The sequence below is a fragment of the Lontra canadensis genome, unplaced genomic scaffold (genome assembly GCF_010015895.1).
Source record: "Lontra canadensis isolate GAN:19392208 unplaced genomic scaffold, GSC_riverotter_1.0 scaffold48, whole genome shotgun sequence".
In the NCBI taxonomy this organism is placed as follows: domain Eukaryota; kingdom Metazoa; phylum Chordata; class Mammalia; order Carnivora; family Mustelidae; genus Lontra; species Lontra canadensis.
Window position 1 is genome coordinate 13,127,114 of NW_022631042.1, and position 20,589 is coordinate 13,147,702.

At 36.9% G+C, this 20,589-nt stretch overlaps 1 protein-coding gene and 1 non-coding gene across 3 annotated transcripts in view; both read left to right on the plus strand.

The window, feature by feature from the left end:
- Nucleotides 1-954: 954 nt before the first annotated feature.
- The window catches only part of LOC116876935 (B-cell receptor-associated protein 29), a 48,426-nt gene continuing 28,791 nt past the window's right edge, over nucleotides 955-20,589 (plus strand). The window contains exons 1-6 of one of the 2 annotated variants that reach the window (XM_032873381.1): nucleotides 955-1,073; nucleotides 1,538-1,644; nucleotides 5,380-5,480; nucleotides 10,179-10,329; nucleotides 11,559-11,694; nucleotides 16,537-16,645. In XM_032873381.1, the coding sequence (XP_032729272.1) occupies nucleotides 1,553-1,644; nucleotides 5,380-5,480; nucleotides 10,179-10,329; nucleotides 11,559-11,694; nucleotides 16,537-16,645 (589 nt within the window). In that variant the 5' untranslated portion in view covers nucleotides 955-1,073; nucleotides 1,538-1,552. Of the gene's footprint in view, nucleotides 1,074-1,119; nucleotides 1,245-1,537; nucleotides 1,645-5,379; nucleotides 5,481-10,178; nucleotides 10,330-11,558; nucleotides 11,695-16,536; nucleotides 16,646-20,589 lie in introns of those variants that run through there. The other variant, XM_032873382.1, reaches the window with a different exon arrangement.
- Nucleotides 19,945-20,082, plus strand: LOC116876969. Its single transcript, XR_004384502.1, has one exon. It is a non-coding gene; the product is annotated as a small nucleolar RNA U109 (small nucleolar RNA).

Genomic DNA, 20,589 nt, shown 5'->3' on the forward strand with positions numbered 1-20,589 from the left:
TGTTTACCCATATAATTAACTCTGAATTGAATTCTACTAGTGGTGTGTGCACGGCAGCATAGAAGACGATACAGCCTTTCAAAGGAACTGGTGTAGAAGAGCATGGAGTCCTAACTGCGTTTGACTTAAAAAAACAAAACCCACCTTCCTTATAGTTAATTTAAATTTTGTCTTAATTCTCTTTTCTGTGTGATCAAGTATATTTGTAATAAGAAAAAGCACCCACTTAAATGGATTTTTATATTCTATAATTATCTATTTACATCATTTAATATTCCCAAATTGTCCAGGAGGGTCATACTGTCATTTGCATTTCTGATATCTTGTCAATATTTAAAAAGTGTATTCACGCAATTCGAAAACCTGGAAAATAGTAACTGAGGGAATGCACCCACACACATGGTTTTCCCTCTTAGTCCCCAAACATCTCTCCAGTGTCTTGGCTCTTCCCAGCCTGCAGACAGAGCAGGAAAAAAATGTTTTGAAGCTGCATATTTTTTCCACATTCTCAAAAGTACAAAATGGTGCACAACCAGCAGTCCTGCCTCTTCCATTTAACTCTAGCGACTGTTTCTACGGACGGAAGACGGAACAGGAAAGCACAGGAAAAGAGCCCCTTTCTAACAGGTCCGCTGACTCCGCGTCCTGCCCCGGCACCGTTGCCCCTCCGTGGACCCCACGAAGCTCTTTCAAGAAAACGTCGGTTAACCGCGCCCCTCCCGCCAAACCACACTTAATTAGAAATTTAAAGTCGGCTCTCTTGAAGCAGTTGGCTGGGGAACCCCAAGCATTCGACCGAAAAGTCTGAGTCACCCTCTAACTCCACCATCAATTAGAAAACAATTATTGCTAATCGTCCTCCTCACGCCGTCAGCGATCTCGGCGGGCTCGCGCCCCGCGGTTCCGGTTTGGGAGCTGGCGGGGGCGGGAAGGGGGGTGGGGCGCTCTCCTCCAACCACCCCCCCCCCACACACCGCTCCCCTCCCCGCCCCCCTCGCCCCGCCGCGGCGTCTGACGTCCCGCGCGTCGGTTTGTGCGGAGCAGCGCGGGGAGCCAGGCCGGCCGCAGGCGGGGTAAGGCCGGACGGGTTCCCGGGAGCGGCGGGCCCCGGGCGGGGTTGAGCGCCAGGCCGCGCGGGGCGGCGGGGTCGCGCCTCTCCCTCCGCGGTGGAAGCTCGGAAGTTGGCCCAGCCCGCGGCGCGTTCGCGGAGTGGGAGGGCCCCTGGGCGCGGGCGTTAGCGGAAGGTAGCGTTAGGCTCCTTCGCAGCGGTTGGGGGGGACGGCAAACACGTCCTCCGTGCCGCGCAGGCCGCCTCGGCGGTTCCGCAGGGCTCGCTCCGGAGGTGGAGACGCGGACCTCCCGGCCCACCCTTGACCCCCGCCCCGGCCCTCCCGCTGGGAGTTCAGGCCGGGTACCTCGGGTGAGAGGAAGGTCCGACCCCCGTCAGTCCCCTGGACGAAAACATTGCGCCCCAGGGCCCTTAACCAAGTGGGTCTTTGAAAGGCGGCAAAGTAAACTTAAGCTTTTCTCTATTTAGGTGTGAAGAGAAAAAATGACACTCCAGTGGGTGGCAGTTGCAACCTTTCTTTATGCTGAAATAGGACTTATTTTAATCTTCTGCCTGCCTTTTATTCCTCCTCAGAGGTAGGAAACCTCCAAATCTTTACAATAAGTATACGTTTCAGTAAGCACAGGAAGCATCATTAGCTCCTTATACTGTTTAGTGTGATACGGAAAAAGTTTTCTTAAGATTAAAAAGTTTTGAATGCTGATTATTTAAAAAGTGCTGTTTAAACTCACCAACTTTAGGAACTGTCTAATAATATTAAAGAAATCACTTTATATAAAACGTTTTATTGTGTGTACAAACGCATTAGCCGTTTCCCTCACTTCTAAAAGGAAAAGGACCGCCCTTTTGGTTCTGTTGATTACAAATATGATAAAGCGTTGGTTGTACTTATAATACATGTTGACATCAAACTTAACCTTGTTTATTGCCCTGAATTGGAACAGTGAACTAAAAAAAGGGAAATGGATAAATGAGGTTAGCAGCACGCAGGGGTACAGAAATGTTTCATTGAGGGAGTGGAACAATGTAGGAGAAGTTAAACCAGTAAATGATTCTTAGTGTTCTTATGTAACCCAAAGATAGTTTCATTAATGTTTACTGGCAATTTTACTACTTTTTTCCATACACAGAATTAATATGTACTGAAAGTGCTGAATATGGAAAGTACCACAACCATACATTAGTGTTAATTCCTTAGTAAAGCCCTTCAAAGGTCTTTAAGTACAGTACTGAGCATTTAAATTGAAGCCTTGGCTCACTTTGCCCCTATAATAATCCTCATATGGCTTGGTTTGAGGGCCGTGGGGGGTGGCAGTTAGTGTAGTGGACACACAATGTAGCATTAGTTTCAGGTGTACAACCTAGTGATTCAACTTCTCTGTGGTTATGCCATACTCACCACAAGTGTAGCTGCCATCTGGGGAGTTAGTTTTAGATCCAGAAAGTTGATAATATGAATGGTGAAATGCACTTTTAATAAAAATGTTGCAACACCTTTGTTCATGCTCATGACATAAAAGAAAATCTTTCATAAATGAGATCATAGAGATAAATTCAGTGAGATTGCATGACTGGAAAAGATTTATGAAAGTTTTTACTTTGGCTCAGGGTCCATGTGGTCTTTACACCTCTTAACTTGCTTCTTACCTACCTGCATTGCTACTCACTTCTGTCCTTGTCTATCAGCTATGCCATCACTTCTTTCTTCCTTACTAAAGAAAAAAAATTGAATCATGCCGTTAAGAAGGAGCATTAGACATCATTTTTTTCCAACCCACTCATTCAGTAGTCTGAGTAGTCTAAGGTCATCTAGCTGATCCATGGCAGACTCCAGACAAGAATCTGTCTTTCAGCCTTGTGCTTTTTCTACGCTGCTGCTTATCCTGTTTGTTTCAAATCTCTATAATGCCCTGTTAGCTTTTTGGTAGTAGTTCCAACAAGAGAGTCCTGTATTCAAGAAAAGGAAAGATGTTATTTATAAACCTCTGATTTATAAATAAGGCCTAAGAATTTGCAAGCATACACACACACACACACACACACACACGTGTGTGTGTGTGTGTGTGTGTGTGTGTATGTGTTTATAGTCAATATTTTCTGCGTGAAAATGGTCCATAGATTATGGATCTTTTTCTTCCTGCCAAATATAATTTTTTTCCTATACAAGTAGCTCTTTGATAGATACGTATGTAAATACACAAATTATATATAGGCTCATGTACAAATATACATAAGAAAATGTGTGGTGTATATATATCTATATAAATAATGTGTATGTTTATGTATATACAGAAACGAAAACGATTCATTTATAATTTGTCCTTATTGTGTGTAAGGAAATTATACTCCCAAGTATACTACTCGTATATATACTTTTAATCTTTTATATACGTATCACCATATTGTCAAAGAAAAGGCTTCAATGGTTATTTAATTTGACTATTACTCACATAACCCATTGGTTAAAGACACATGGTTACACGTCTGGCTGCCTGGGTGTATGTCCCAACTTTGCATGTTACTGTATGATGATGGGCAAATTGTTTACCATCTCTAGCCGGTTTCCTCATCTATAAAATACAGTTAATACTAGTACCAACCTCATATAGTGGTTGTGGTGATTAAATGAGCTAAAATTTGTAAAAGTGCTTAGAACCATAGCATTGTAATGACTGAATATATAACAGCTATTATCATTTCCTCCTTGAATTGAGTATTACTAGAAACTGCTAGTTCTTCTCTGTGGGAAGTCTTTTTTGTGTTTCCTTTTATACTGGCCCTTAAAATGTGAATTTGCATTAGGACATAGATGAAGGTATTGTCAGTTATGTTCTCTTGCTAGAAATATAAAAATTTTCATAATGAAAAATTTGAATAGCGTCTCTGGACTTGGGGGCATAGAGGCATCTGTATCAGTCTCCCTCCCCTCATCAACTTCAAGTTGTTACTTAGGGCTGTTTTCCAAACCTATTAGTTAATAATTTGTTGTAGTCTTAAAACATTTTAAAGTTGTGTTTGAAGTTTTATTAGGTGCTTATTACTGTTATGTCTCCTCGAATCTGTTATTCATTTAAAATGCCCTTGTAGGGGCGCCTGGGTGGCTCAGTGGGTTAAAGCCTGGGCCTTCGACTCAGGTCATGATCCCAGTGTCCTGGGATTGAGCCCCACATCTGGCTCTCTGCCCAGCGGGGAGCCTGCTTCCCTTCCTCTCTCTCTGCCTGCCTCTCTGCCTACTTGTGATCTCTGTGTCAAATAAATAAATACAATCTTTAAAATAAAGTAAAATGCCCTTGTAAAAAATAAGTACGTAAATAAATAATAAAATACAAAAAATAAAATGCCCTTGTACTGGGACACCTGGGTGGCTCAGTGAGTTAAGTGTCCGACTCTGGATTTCAGCTCAGGTCAGGATCTCAGGGTCTTTAGATTGAACCCCACATTGGGCTCCACACTGGGTGTGGGGACTGTTTTGCCCTCTTGCCCTCCCCCTCTTCACACGCATCTGTGTTCACACACTCTCTCTCTCTAAACAAATAAATAAATAAAATAAAATGGCCTTGTACAAAGTTTGTTACCTTTCCAGTTGTATAGTGGATTGCTTTGTCATTCTTTGTCATTTGTAATCCATACTTTCTTACCTCTGTTTCTTTGCTTGTGCTGTTTAAACCTTCTAGACTATTTTTTCCCCATTTCGTTTCCTCTATGTTCACATCTTGATCTAGGTAATAATTACATGAGCATATACATACATAAAAATTTGTCAACCTATTAAGATTTTTGTACCTCATGTATGTAATGTCTCAGTGATTTTTTAATTCCTTTGTTGTAAAAATAGAAAAATTCTTTTACTTGGAGTAGATGTTAGAAGTGTATTATGTAAAAATATATAGTGCAGAGTTGGACTCCCTTTCCTGAAATGTTGTTGATTATTACACTAATAGGTCTTTGTTATTTCTGAGTTATTACCCAGATTAGCAAAAAAGATATAAAGTGATAACTATCAGCTATATAACACATTACTATAAGAATTCATGTATCTTTACTTTGAAAGATATTTTTTGCTGTAGAATGTTTAAACCAAGACAGAAGATAATGTCAGATTATCATTCAACTTGAAAGAGTTGTTATTTCATGAGACATCTTATGTCATCTCAGAAAATTGTTATTTCTCTGATATGACATAAAAAATTAAATTTCTGTAATTCTTTTCATTTACTATGCAGTTACCAAAATGTTAATTGGATATTTGCAAAGCATTTCAAAATCTTTTTATTTTTTTTAACGCCTAAAGTAATTGTATTGCTTTACAGATGGCAGAAGATTTTTTCATTTACTGTCTGGGGTAAAATTGCAACTTTCTGGAACAAGGCTTTCCTTACTATTATAGTCCTATTGATTGTTCTGTTTCTAGGTAAGTACTGGATTCCTCTTTTGATTAGGCTTAACTCTAGAGGCTTTTTTAATTAATGAATTCATGGGGTTTTCAATTAGGTTGGTGTTGCTATTGGTGTAAAGTAGGTTATACGGGACTCATCCTGGGATAACCACCATGTCTACCACCGTTTTATGAGCAAATGTTTCCTATGTTCATACCACCAGCCTCTGAAATGAATTTCTTTTTCTAAAACTGGGAACAGCTAGTACGAGGAGGTATGAGTAGGCGATTGTGTCAGGATGTGTGAATGGGTTCATGCCTCATTTCAAAATGTCAGTATTTGTCTCAGGGTATGCTCTTGTTATCAAGTAAGTCTCCAGCTTTGTAAGAAATAACACTAAACAACTAAAGGACAATAAGAAAAATGGGTCCCAACTCTGCCACCAGCTAACTAAATGCCTTTTGGCATGGCATTTCATCTCTCTGATCTTGGTTTATCCATTTGCACGCAAAGAGAGAAAAGGCAATCACTTCTGCAGGTCCTTCTGACTCTAGTATTGTGATTTTTTTTTTCCTTTGAGTTGTCTCTACACACAACGTGGGGCTCTGACTCATGACCCTAGTGAAGATTTGCACACTCTACCTACTGAACTAGCCAGGTGCGCCTGTAGTATTGTGATCTTTTAACTCTAAAATTATCACAAGAAGTTTGACTGAAAACTGCCACATATCCATAAAAAGAAGGAAAACTGGAATACAAGGTTTTTTTGGTTACATATATCAGAAACCAACTGGAGCTCACTTGAGCAAGAAAGGGGAACTAATAATAAAATACAGAGTTGTTTTAGAGCAGCTCAGGGAAGGAAGAAAGCCAAACTCCAGGAAGAGACTTGTCCTAGAAACTGAAACTGAAAACTGTGTCCTTTTCACGTCCCTGCATTACTCCATGGGTCTTCATTCATCCTTATCCCATATAGCTGTGGGCACCATATAGCTGAAAAATGTCATCACTCTGGCCATATACAAGGATTAGTAGCCATTTCTGAATATCGATTCCAATTATAAGGAAAATAAATGAGCCAGCTAGTACTAGGTATCCAACCTTTGTTTGGTAAGCTATGGCCAGGGGTGGGAGTCACAAAGCAGAACCATGACCTCTAGCTAGAACCTACATCCATGGGCAGAGTGGGTAATTAATTCTCAGACAATAGTGACATCATGGATGATTAATACAGGACCTTTGACCTTGGATGGTAAAGGCAGCCAGATAGGGATCTATGCTGTAAGCCTCAGTGTTTCCATCTCAGAATAGGGTAATCACACCTGCTCCACTGAGGTATTTAAAGGTTTAAATGCAGTAGTGAATGTAAAATACACAGTCCAGTGTTCTTATGCACCAGAATGACAATGGTGTAAATTATGGAAAACCAGTAGATTACTCAAGTTTCATTTTTATTTTACTTTGAAATTTATTTCATTTTTCATGTTGGTTTTTTTCTCTAATAACATAATCATTACAAGGTGTTCGTGTTTCTGGAGCCAGTACTAACTGAAAGTGTGTGTGTATGTGTGTTTCAAGGAGTGGGAATAGGCAGAAAGAAGAAGGAAACCCAGGAATATGTTTAGTATCAGCAGAAATGCATCCCAGGAATTCGAAAGATTCCAAGTGACCCAAGAAAAAAAGAAAAAAAAAGCTGTCCTCATGTGGTTTCTAGAAAATTGACCACATATCATACCCCGCGTGTATGGTTGGTTGCCCCTGTATCATTTTTCATTTTTCAGACATAGTTTTCTTGCTTTCAAACAGGTGATTTTATTCCCTAGTTGGGTTTGTATATCCATTTATCTTTATAAACTTCTTTTTCTTTTTTTAATATTTTGTTTATTCATTTGACAGAGATCACAGGTAGGCAGAAAGTCAGTCAGGGAGAGAGGAAAGGAAGCAGGCTCCCCGCTGAGCAGAGAGCCCGACATGGGGCTCAATCCTGGGACCCTGAGATCATGACCTGAGCTGAAGGCAGAGGCTTTAACCCACTGAGCCACCCAGGCGCCCCAATAAACTTCTTTGATGTTATTGGTTAATCTTCAGCATTTCTGCATAATGGATCTAGGAATATTATTTTTATTTAAAAGCCAAAGAAGCTGAATAACAAGCATAAGGATCCTTCATATTACTATGTAGTTTACCTGGCCTGTTTAGAATAACTCATAAATACTATTGTGTTTTGTTTTTTTTTTTTAGTTGTTTCATAGTGGTTGGTATGCTCTTACTATATTATTGTGGCAGTCTGAGAAATGTAAAAGAGAAAATGGACATTAAGTTCAAGAAAATTTTTTAAAGATAATTTAAAAGACTGGGGTACCTGGGAGGCTCAGTCAGTTAAGCTTTACTTCAACTCAGGTCATGATCTCAGAGTCCTGGGTTCAAGCCCCATGTCTGCTTCTCCCTCTGCTCTTCCACCTCCTCATGCACATGCTTTATCTCTCTCAAATAAGTAAATAAAATCTTTTTTTTAAAAAGACTATTTCATATATCTCTATACAAGTAAATGTGAATACCTAGATGAAATGGATAATTTTTTTTAAGATTTTATTTATTTATTTGACAGAGAGAGAGAGATCACAAGTAGGCAGAGAGGCAGGCAGAGAGAGGGGGGAAGCAGGCTCCCCGCTGAGCAGAGAGCCCGATGTGGGCCTCAATCCCAGGACCCTGAGATCATGACCTGAGCCGAAGGCAGAGGCTTAACCCACTGAGCCACCCAGGCGCCCTGAAATGGATAATTTTGTAGAGAAACATAACTTATCAGATGAATTCTAGTAGATACAGAAAATTTAAACAGACCAATTTTCCACAGAATTACAGAAAGTTATTTAAAAAAAAAAAAAGCTACTCCCATCAGAAAAGAATAAAACCAGATAGCTTTGCAAGAAATTCTACCACTTTGAAAAAATAGACATTACTCATGCTGCTTAAACTGTTCCAGAATTTATGAAGCTAGAAAAAACCAAACTCTCTAATTGCAAAAAAAAAAAAAAATTAAACCAAATATAAGACTGGTAACATACACCACAGAGGAAAAAAATGTTCACAGCAGCATTAGTCATAATAGCCAAAAAGTAGAAACAGTCCAAATGTCTTCCAAGTGACGAATGGATAAACCAAATGCGGCATATCTGCACAATGGAATGTTATTCAGCCATAAAAAATAATGGCATACTGCTATGTGGTACAACACAGATGAACTTTGAAAACATGCTAAGTGAAGGAAGCCAGATGCACAAAATACACAAGTTAATGATTGCTTTTGTATAGGATGTCCAGAATAGGCAAATCCATGGAGAAAGAAAGTAGATTGGCAGTTGCTAAGAGATAGGGGAGGGGCAGAATGGGAATGGGGTTTTGAGGGGGTTGATGAAAATATTGAAAAATCAGTGGTGTTGTTCGCACAACTTTGTGAATATACTCAAAACCACTGAATTATATGCTTTAAAGGGATAAGCTTTAAGATACGTGAGTTATAACTCAACAAAGCTGCTATTAAAAATAATTAAATAGGGACAGCTCGGTGGCTCAGTCATTTGGGCGTCTGCCTTCAGCTCAGCTCATGATCTCAGGGTCCTGAGCTTGAGTCTCGTGTTGGGCTCCCTGCTCAGTGGGGAGTCTGCTTCTCCCTTTCCCTCTGCCCCTTCCCCCTTTCGTGCTCTCTCTTACATGCTCGCTCTCTCAAGTAAATAAATAAAATCTTTAAAAACTAAAAAAAATAGTTTAACTGGCCTCAGTTTCTAACTGGAATCTCTTTCCTGTAGCAGTAACTCTTTTCTAAGTGTGCTGATGGCAACATGAAAGAAGCAGTCTGACTTGTTTGCCCCCCTGGTTTTTGAGACACCTAAGGGGCAGATAAGTTACCTAGGACCTACAAGATCCAGTGACTTAAGAATGCACTAAATATAGATATGAATAAGCGGAAATCTGTTTTCCATTAGAAAGAAATAGATCCCCTGTACCTCTGAGACTTGATAGAACTGACTGCATCAGAAGTGCAGCTCTCTGAATGTTTCCAGTAGCAGATGCCATTCATGTGCCCATTGGGGGAGCATATGCCCCCATAGGTCAAATTCCATTTTAACCTATGCCAGTGGAAATCTCAGTGTAACCCAATATTTCTAAAATCTCAGTAAAGTTATATTAATATTACTAGTATGAATTATTAATAGCATTTTAATAATAATGTTACTTTAATATTACCTTAAATAACTTAATATTATTTTAATAATTACCATAACAATTTGATAGTATTGAAGGAATAATACAACAAAATGCTAGTAGAGTCAGGAAAATAGATAACCTCTTAGAATTGATGGGAATGGGAGATGACCTATATGCTACTGTCAGTAGGTTGGATTTTACTCAACCTATTAGGGATAGAAAGAGTCAAAGATAACAGTTTGCAGTGTAGCTAGAGATGAGAGACAGTACAGTGATAATAAGTCCTAGATAAAGAGTTTTTAAAAAATCCTCTTCCAGTTAAAATTCCCACTAACATCCATTTACAGAGCATCTCTTTTGAGTACGGTACCCTCCCAGGGATAGTAGAGGAAAAGACAAAAAGAGGGCCCATACCAAAAGTCTATTATTTAAAAGTCCATTCAGTTGTTCTGAAACTGCTTTCCATTTTAATAATAATTTTATATTATTAAAAGCCTAAAGTAATGTTTTCTCTTTTTCTCTAATAGATGCTGTGAGAGAAGTAAGGAAATATTCCTCATCACCTGCCATTGAGAAAGACTTGACCAGCAGACCTGGAGCCTATGAACATGCACAGATGAAACTTTTTAGGTCTCAAAGAAATCTTTACATTTCTGGATTCTCATTATTTTTTTGGCTGTAAGTTTTTTAAAAAGCACAATTTTAAAACATGATTTGTGTTTCCCTTCCTCATTTTTCCTACCTATACCATACATTTTTTTTTCTCTGTGCTGTTTAGTATACTAACATCTTCACAAAAGGATGCAGGTGAAATACCTAAATAATAGTCATATGGCTTGTAGGTTTGCTGGGTCCATAAGGCCCGCATGATCTGGCCCCTGCTTCTCTCTGGAGCCTTGTCACTCACTGTTCTCGGACACTCACACCACATTCCACCCACACTGAGCTTCCAACTGTTCACGCATTCGTTCTTGCAACAAATATTTATTGACTCGCTATTGTTTACCTGACTCCTTCCTACTTCAGATTCTTCACACCCACTTTAACCTCTGCCAGAACACTCCCCTCTTTCCCTGGCTACCTTTCTATTCATCCTTCAGACCCTTTCACGGAGAATTTGTTTATGACCCTCACTCCCTCCAAAGCGTGCTTCTGTGGAATGTATCTGTATATGTATATTTTTCTGAGTATCATTCATGTTTGCAATTAAATACTGTTTTAACTCTTTCTTCCCCAACTAGAACCTAAGCTCCTTGAAGGACTTTGTCTCATTTCCTGCTGTGTCTCCAGTACCCAGCATGTGCTTAACACTTAGCAATTCCGAACACTTAGCCAAGGAAATACCTGTTGAATGAATATTTGAAGATACTAATTTCTAACAATGGAAGTTACCCATAAACTGATATGAATGAGCAGTTTTTAGGCTTGGCCAGCCTCATACAATGCTCTTTAAATAGCAAATATTAAAGTGGTAAGGGGGAAAAAAATAAAATGAACAAAACGAACTCTCTTACTGGCCCTGCCACACTGTCTGAAATTCTGTTTCTTCTCCTCCTGGCCAAACACCTGTAGGAAAAGGATGATTAAATGAACAAGTACTGCTGAACCTATCTTCCAAGTGCTAGTCTTATAACAAAGATTCCAAAGGAACGAGATACAGGCTTGTTTTGACAGAAAGACTTTAAAAAAAAAAAAAGGAAAAGAGAGAAAAAGAAGAATGAAAGAAAGAAAAGAAAAGAAAAAGGAAAGAAAGGAAGAATATATGTATACATGTCCTCCCTAAACATTATCTTCCTCCACCTTACCCATACCTAAAAGGGAATCATTTGACAGTGACTGTTTATCTTAAATCTGAGCTTCTAATGATTAGTTACTTATACAGTACTCCGATGCTTTTGTTTGTTTAGAGTGTTGAGACGTCTGGTTATCCTTATTACTCAGCTGGCGAAAGAACTGTCAAACAAAGGAGTACTTAAAACTCAAGCAGAAAATACTAATGAGGCTGCCAAAAAATTCATGGAAGAGAATGAAAGACTAAAACGGGTATTTAAATTTGCTTTTCAAAAATGTGTGTAAATGTTGTTAGTTTTCCCAAGGCATATTATTTTTCAGTATCAAAAAGAGTATTTTTGTAATTTGTAAGCAAAAAGTGACCATAAGTAACAATATTGTTCTATGAAATGATTGTTTCAGAGTGTCTTATTCTCCTTTAGATTAGTTTGTTCTCAGTTTCCCTCGGTAGTAGAATGACATTGAACCTATTTCCTATGATTAAAAGAAAAAACAGTATTCTGGGAATATGGATTTTAATTCCTTCATTACCATTAATTTTACTTTATAACTAAAGCAAACCTTTTAAGGCTCTATGTTTCCATTTTCTTTTCAATTAAATTATTTTTTAAATAATTTTTAAGCCTGATTTTTAAATTTTTTTTTGTTTTCTTTTAAATGTTTATGTAGGGAGCAGTAGAAAGCAGTTAATTCTAGACTGATGACCCCACATTATATTTAAAGTCTTTAATTTGGCTGAGTTGCTGATAGTCCTTCCTTGAGAACCCTATGCTGTAATTCCCCTGCCAATCAGGCATAGTGAGTATTAGGAACTGATGTTTTCTCTATTAAATAAAAAGAACAAGTGAGAAAATGATAGCTACAGAATTATTTTATTTTCTTCTTAAGTGTAAAATTTAGGGATAAGATGTCAGAGCTTGAGTGTCTGGTGTTCATGTTAAGCCCCATAAGTTTTGCTAATTCTACTTAAAACAAAGTGTCAGTGGAACCATTCAGAAGTGAAATGCATTCTCTTAAAAGCATTCCTAAAATAGTACAATAAAATGATTTTCCTATTATAAATTAATGAAATACAAATAGTCAATTATGTATTATTCCACATTATATTTATATAAAAAGTATTGCGTTTAATAATTAAAATACCTTAGTCTTAGAGCCTAGCCTCTTATAGAAATGAATTAGCCAATACATAATATAATAGAAGTCTTTCCAGAAACCTATTAAATAAGGCAAACCTCATTGCACAAAAAATTGTGTTTGATGCTATGGTATAATGGTCACCTATTCAGAACCCATGTTTGATTTACAATGATGTCTTCCTTATTTTCCCTACAGCAAAAAAGTAAAGCAATACCTTTTTTCATATAAAACAGCATTCAAAAATGTTTCTTTGGGGTATTGTAAAATAAAGAACCACTCTATTTTTTACTTCATTTTGTTTTGTTTTGAAAAGGCATTGATCTATAGATGTCGTATAAATTTCCTTTTGTCGTAAATATAGCTCCTGGTATTTCTGTATTCAAAAGTCATTTCTGCTTTTTTGAAAAAAAAAAAAAGCAAAATCAGCCTCATTTTGTACCTCAGTATTACTTGTTTCTTTTCTGTCCTTTCATCTTATTTCAAAATGGTGAAAGTAAAAACAAAACCCTTAACGCTTTGATTAATACATGATGGCTAAACTCATAAGCACCCAGCCTTGTATTTGTAAACTTATTGTGTACCTATCTTGTTTTAAAATTATGCCTATCATGTTAGAGTAATGAGTTTTAATTACTAACGGAACACTGATTTTTCCTCTTATTCTTTAGTTTTCCTTTTACTCATCAGCTTTAAGAAAATGGAAAGTATTTTTGTAAACTTCTGGTACTATTATTTTTTTCAAATATACCATAATTAACATATCTAAATTCATCTTGTCCTCAAAAAAAAGCACCTTCCTCAGAACAATTTTGGCACTTTTCTTTTAGTATTGTTTTCACAACAAGTTACCCTTGCAAGGAAATTTATTTCATGACTACTGATTCTTTGATTCCTCCACAATTTCTCTCTCTCTCTCTCTTTTTTTTTTTGTTTGTTTGTTTTATTCTTCCTCTTTGATTCCATGCTGTCCTGGTTCTCTGCTTCCTATATTGGAAGGTCCCAGTCATTGGCCCCAGATCATCAGAGACCCATAGATATGCCGAGCTAAAGCTAGCACACAGTAAGGAGAAAGATCATGAGCTGCACATTAATACTGTCAGTGCCCAAAGTGTATTAACTGACCAAGAAAAGCCAGAGGTCAGAATATCAAAGATCACTTCTGTTTTGAGATATTTCATGTAGATTTTGAAATATTAGCTATGGAAACAACTCTTTATTCTCTATCAGAGACACCTTACCTAATGGAAAGCACTTTTACTGTGAGATCCAAGAGACTTAGTCCTAATTCTAATAAAAGTGATTAGCATTGTGATCTAGGGCAAGTCACCTCATATGTTCTCAGGTCCAAGGTTATAAATAATAGCTAACACTATGCCAGGTACTGCTTCAAATCCTTCACGGTAAGGTATTAACTCTTAATTCTTGCAACAACCCAATGAGGTTGGTACTGTTATTATCTGTTTTTATATATGAGGAAATGGAAGCACAGGAAGGTTAAGTGACTTGCACAGAACCATTCAACTAATTAATGACCGAACTAAGATTTGAATTCAAGCAGCCTGGCTCTAGAATCCATACTCTTAACCACATTTTTTGGTGCCCTTTGTATGCTATCTTACAAAATGACTTGTAGATGCTGCCTGAGACCTCTGTCTGTTCGGATACTCAATTAATGAAATAATTATGGAAGACCAATCAACTTTTAATTCTAACTGCTTTAAAATAACAACAGTGATGGAGCTTTGCTTCTTACCAGTTTTGGTTTTTTTTTGTTTGTTTGTTTGTTTGTTTTGTTTTTTTTTTTTTTTCCCGGCCACTCGCCACTATGGTATATGGTGGGTGGAACAGGGAACACATGCATTATTGTAGCTAGTAGCTAGCTATTGAATTTCAGTTCCAGGGCTCTTGGTCTTTCTCCAGCATCAAGTCACACATAATAAATCTGGACAAGTTTGCAGGTGCAATAATGAAAGATTATTTACAAGACCCAACACAAATCCAACTTTTCCAAGTCAATGGCATAGTAATTCAAGCAGTCAGTATAAACATTCCTGCAACTCAGGGGTTCTCTTCCAATTTAGGTAATCACTGGAGACTGTGTGAACTGAATTCAGTGAAGTAACAGCTGGATTATTTTGAACTCGAAGTGGGCAACAAATTTATAGAGTTATTGGGAAAAAAAACTTTTTTCCTTCTGCTCTTTTTTTTAATTTTGAAGATAAGAGGTTCCTTAAGCTTAAGGATGTATTTTAGTGTTTGTCTCCTAAAAAAATTCTTTGCAATCATATATTCATGAGAGCTTTAATTCCTCCTCCTAAGCTGCCTAAACTGTATTATAACAAGATAGAAGATAGTACTGTATTTGATCTTATACTACAGTTTTTATGCTCTTGTGTCCCCCTTTCCACTAGAGTTACATGAGAGCAGAGACCATGTTTCTCTTATATTTTTTTTCCCTTATATCACCTAATTATAAAAATTGTAATATATTTACATGTAGCCCATGCTCAGTAGAACTTTGTGAGTTTTGTTTATTGGATATACCAGCTTACATTAGAAAAGGAATCACCCGGCAGTAGAAATTCTTTTCTGTCACTTTGTTCAAAATTGTCCTGAGCTGTGTTTTTTATTTGACTATAGAAGCCGTCAATATCAGGTTGCTTCCACATTATTTACTCAAATAACCCATGTCAGTGTATACATATTTTTTTTCAAACATTAGTTTAATTTGCCTTTTGCGGTTACTTAAATATCTTAAAACTTCTCTGAGATAAGTAAGTTTCTTAATTCTGTTAACAATGCTAGTTTCCTTTTAGGCCTACAGATTATGAAATTTTTACTCCATGGTATTTTTATTTTAGTCAAATATTTTACTATTCTGATCTTAATTTTTTTTGCCCAGAAAAGATGATCTACAGGGACGCCTGGGTGGCTCAGTCAGTTAAGTGTCTGCCTTTGACTCAGGTCATGATCCCAGGGTCCTGGGGTCAAGTCCTGCGTTAGGCTCCTTGCTCAGCAGGGATCCTGCTTCTCCCTCTGCCTGCCATTCTTCCTGCATGTGCTCTCTCTCTCTCTCTCTGGAAAATAAAGTCTTAAAAAAAAAAAAAAAAGATGATGATCTACCAACATACAAAAAACATTTTAAAAGCCCACACTGAGGGGCACCTAGTGGAGCTCAGTCAGTTAAGAATCTGCCTTCGGCTCTGGTCATGTTCTCACAGTCCTAGGATTGAGTTCCACATCCAGCTGTCCGCTCAGCATCGAATCTGCTTCTTTCTCTGCCTCTGTGATCCCTCTTCCTCTATGATTGTTTTTGTTCTCTCTAAAATAAATAAAATCTTTAACAACAACAAAAAAAAGCCCACATAGATTTTAGAATATGAAAAACATTGTAAAAGATTAGCTGAATAAGATTAACTTGGGGACTATTCAGTGACTATTCAGAATTAGGTAGAATATTCCAAGCATAGAGATAGCCCTATCATTATACACTTACCCATCCCCACCCTGACTTATATTCCTTTTTTACAGATTGGTCTGCATAAAAATAGTCTGAGTAGACAGCTCTGTAATTGGAACATAATGGTTTACCAATTAATACCATCCTCACAACTGTTTTTTTCCTTAGATTTATATCACACATTTAACGGAGGAGGAGACATTCACATTACTTACCTAAATACTTTTTGAAAACATAATTTTAATTATAGCCCAACCAGAAACTCTAATTTTCATTTCAGAGATTTCAACCTTACTAAGAAGAAATCTTTTTGTTTGCCAAATATCAAGTTTCTACCAGCAAAAGTACATTGTAGAAAATTATAGAATACTAAAAAGATAAAGAATCAAATAAAGACCAATAATTTTAAATATGTTATTCAGCCTACTTCCTGAAGCAGTATGTGGTTGTTGCAGTCTAAGCTTACTTCTCTCTATAACTCTCTTTTCGGATAGCTCTTGAAAAGCAATGCCAAGGAAGAGGAACACATTTTGGAAGCCGAAAATAAAAAACTAGTAGAAGACCAGGAAAAACTGAAAACCGAATTAAAGAAGACTTCAGATGGTAACTTTGTGTGCATGTGCAGAAGTAGAAAGTGTAGCATGGTATTTTATGCGGTTACACATCACTGTTTTCCCTAAAACAAAACTAATGGCTCAATGTTCTTCTGGCTAAAATAACCAAGAATGACCTATTTACAAATTCCTGCTCAAATATGAAGATAAAACATGGTTTAGGCCAAGAGAAACATGCTCTGTTATACAGAAAAACATGTAGGTGTTTCAGATCTGTGTTGTAAATATAGATGTTCCTGCCTTAGCAGAAAAGCTATGTTTCTGAAAAGTTGCTTGTAAATATAGTTTTGGAAAATGAATGACATTTTTCCATCATAGTATATCGCTGCTTTGAAAGAAGCAATCGCAGGGGGACAATTTTGATTACAGGAAAATATACTGCTTATCTCAAACCCTAATATTTCCTACCTGCCAGATGTAAGGAATGCATTCCCTGAAAAGAGACTGATTGTGTAAAGTAAGCAACAATCTGGAATTGTTGACAATTTGAATGGCTTATTCTAAAATACATTACAATCAGGACTTGGGAAGGCACCTATTTCTTCTATTTTTTTTTTTTTTTTTTTAAAAAAAAAAATTCTAATAGCATTTTCTTCTTTGTCAAAGAAAAAATTCTTACTGCTTATAGCCACATAACACAGAAAAGTAGGTACCCCAAGTTCAGTGTCATCCCAGGAATCTCAAGAGTAAAAATCTGTGGCTTGACCCTTGGACAACATCCTTGCATATAACAGATATTCCTTGATGTTGGCCAGACAGTGGCAGACTTCTCAGCCAGCCAGAGTTAAGGTAATGGATCAATGCATAGACCTTCTCTGATTTCAAATCTCTTCCACCACTTTATGTTGGAAGTAAATTGGAGAATGTTCAGTGACTGAATTAAGGATCTACTTTTAGACTATTTGTAAGTTTATACTTTTTAAAGTAGATCTCAGCTTAATAAAAGTTTTTTATAATATAACTTGCTTTATTGGTTATCTGTTTACCATATTTGGATAGAGTTTACTTCATCATGATATATTTGAATTTGGTATGAAAAGCCCAAAGATAAAAGCTGATTCTGTAAAAACAAAACAGAAATCCATAGGATATTTCATATGATATAAAATTCTTTAATCGCTTTCTTACTTCTTATATAAAGTAAAAAAAAAGATTAGAAGCAGTAAGTTAAAAAATAAGTTACTCTTCTAGACAAGATAGTGCATTATGTGGTTGATGTAGTATAGTCCAAAATTCATTGCTGGTTCTGTTGTCTCTTGTGTCATTACAAAAGATTTGGAACATGATCAAGAATTTTTCACACTTACATGAAAATAAATTTAGTAATCACCCACCTTCTACATTAGATGTTTAAGAAGAGAAGTAGTATTCTTTTTTTATCCAGCATAAAATATTGCTGCTAATCCTTTTGAAGATTGCAAGGGACCGTTTCCAAAATACCTTTAATTAGGATAAAAAATTGTTTCAAAATCTTGCTTTCTTTTTTTCATACCTGTCATGGCATGGATTCCTCTTTTAATGTAAGAAGGGTGGTACAAAAATAAAGACAACAACAAGTTGTTTGCCACATTACACCTTCCTTTTCCTTTGCCTTTCAAAAATCCCAACTTTAAGATATTTTGAGCTTTGACTTTATGACTCTGAGATATAACTCTAAACCTAATATTATTTTAGCATAATATAAAGAAACTCAGTATTTCTTTAACAGACAATTGAGATGTTTGGAATAGATGAACTCTGATAATATAGACATTGTGTTTATGATCTGATAGCAAGAGATACCAGCCTCTGTGTTTAAAGTGTAGACTACAAACCTTCTTTCAGAGTGAATCAGAGTTGAGGTAAAAGCAGATTTTACCTGTTTGAGTATGTCCTGTTAGGTTTCTGCAAGATGTGTAATATTTTATGAACACATTTTATGTACCCAAAATTATTATTTCACATAACAGTATTAGTGACCTTGAGAAGATCAAAGCTCCATTTCTAAAAGAGATATATCTTTAGCTATGTTCTCCTGACATATTCCAGTCAATTTCATTAAGGCAAGGACTAAGAAATTACATAAATTAATAGTGCAAGGGATTCAGATGAATTCAGTAGCACAATGCTTTGTGTTGTATATTACCTTTCAAAAATCATCATTGATTTCTCAACATTGAGGATATTAAGACTGACAGTGCTTAAGAAATGTTTCAGAAAGTTCTTTTATATTTGAAAATTGAGTAGAAAAGCAGTGTGATTTCTCTCTTAATGGAGGCAAATAGAATATTTCAGTATGCATTTTCTCACCCTTGGTGTTTGTTTAATCTAAGTGAAACATTTTCTCCGAAGTATACTAGTGGAGATAGAGCATAAATACAAATGTTTATTTAAACTGGTTAACTTCAAATTGGAAAAGCGGTGTTCTGAACCAAGGTATTAAGAACACTTTCTTAGTAGTGCCAAACACTCCATCAGCTTTTAATCACCAGCTCAGATTTGGACCAGAGTTAGTAAATTGTCTGTGCTTCAGTGCAGTAATATGGCCCTGGTGATCCAAAAGAGAGTATGTATGTCTCGGAGCACCTCATTTATAGTCAGGACTAACTTAGTCAGGTGTAAGGATCTGATCTGTCATTTTTAATGATCTGTTTAACAATAACTCTGATACCCCAGTATGTGGAGTAATTGGGAAAGGGCACTGCCATGGAAAATAAGAACTTATCTCTGAAGATTTACGAAGCTCACATAATAATAATAAAAGAACTCAGAAGCTCTCATAATAAAAATAGATCTTGTATGAAGTGAAAAATCTTGTGATGTCTGAGGCGATTGACTTCAAAGGAGTCTCCCAGGATAACTCCTGGTTTTTATTCTTAAAAATAAATACTTTCTTGGCATTTATGCTTATAAATAAATACTTTCTCAGTATATATTAACTAGAGGAGACATGTCCCATTCATTTATTGCCTGCATTCATGCAATGGTAAAAGTAGATAGTGATTTTAAAAGCGAGGGCACTGGCTGGCTCACTTGGAAGAGCCTGGGACTCTTGATCTCAGGGTCGTGAGTTCGAGCCTGATGTGGAGTATAGAGATTTCTTAAATAAAACAAAACAAAACAAAAATGTTTTTATAATAAATATGTTTTAATAAAACAATAATAATATAATATTTAGTAAAATAATAATATTTAATAAAAATTAACAATTGAAATGATTGAGTTTCAGGGCACCTGCCTCGCTCAGTCAGGGTCATGAGTTCAAGCCCCACATTGGGCATAGAGCTTACTTTAAAAAAAAAAAGTGATTTTTATATGGAAATGTCTCCTCCTATTCCTTTATGAACAGAAATGTATTCATTACATGCTACATTTTAAAAGGAGTTCTCAGAGCTGCCAATTTTACAGTAGAGGTTGAGTAGTAGCCTGACTATTTCTGCTGCATAAAGGGAAAAGAAGAAAACACAAAAAAGTGATTGAGGCAAATTCCTTGATCCTGGCTTTATCCTCCTTCTCTCCTTTCCTCCCTCCCTCCTTCTTTCCTTCCTTCCTCTTTCGTCCCATCAGCAATTTTTTTTTTAAAGATTTTATTTATTTATTTGACAGAGAGATCACAAGTAGGCAGAGAGGTAGGCAGAGAGAGAGGAGGAAGCAGGCTTCCCGCTGAGCAGAGCGCCCGATGCGGGGCTCGATCCCAGGACCCTGGGATCACGACCTGAGCTGAAGGCAGAGGATTAACCCACTGAGCCACCCAGGCGCCCCACCATCAGCAATTTTTTAAAGAACTTTTCAAACAATGTATTTATTGCAAAATCTTTTAATATAGAACACAGAGACATAAGCTTTTTTTTTTTTTAATTTTTTTAAGATTTTATTTATTTATTTGACAGAGAGAGGTCACAAGTAGATGGAGAGGCAGGCAGAGAGAGAGAGAGAGAGAGGGAAGCAGGCTCC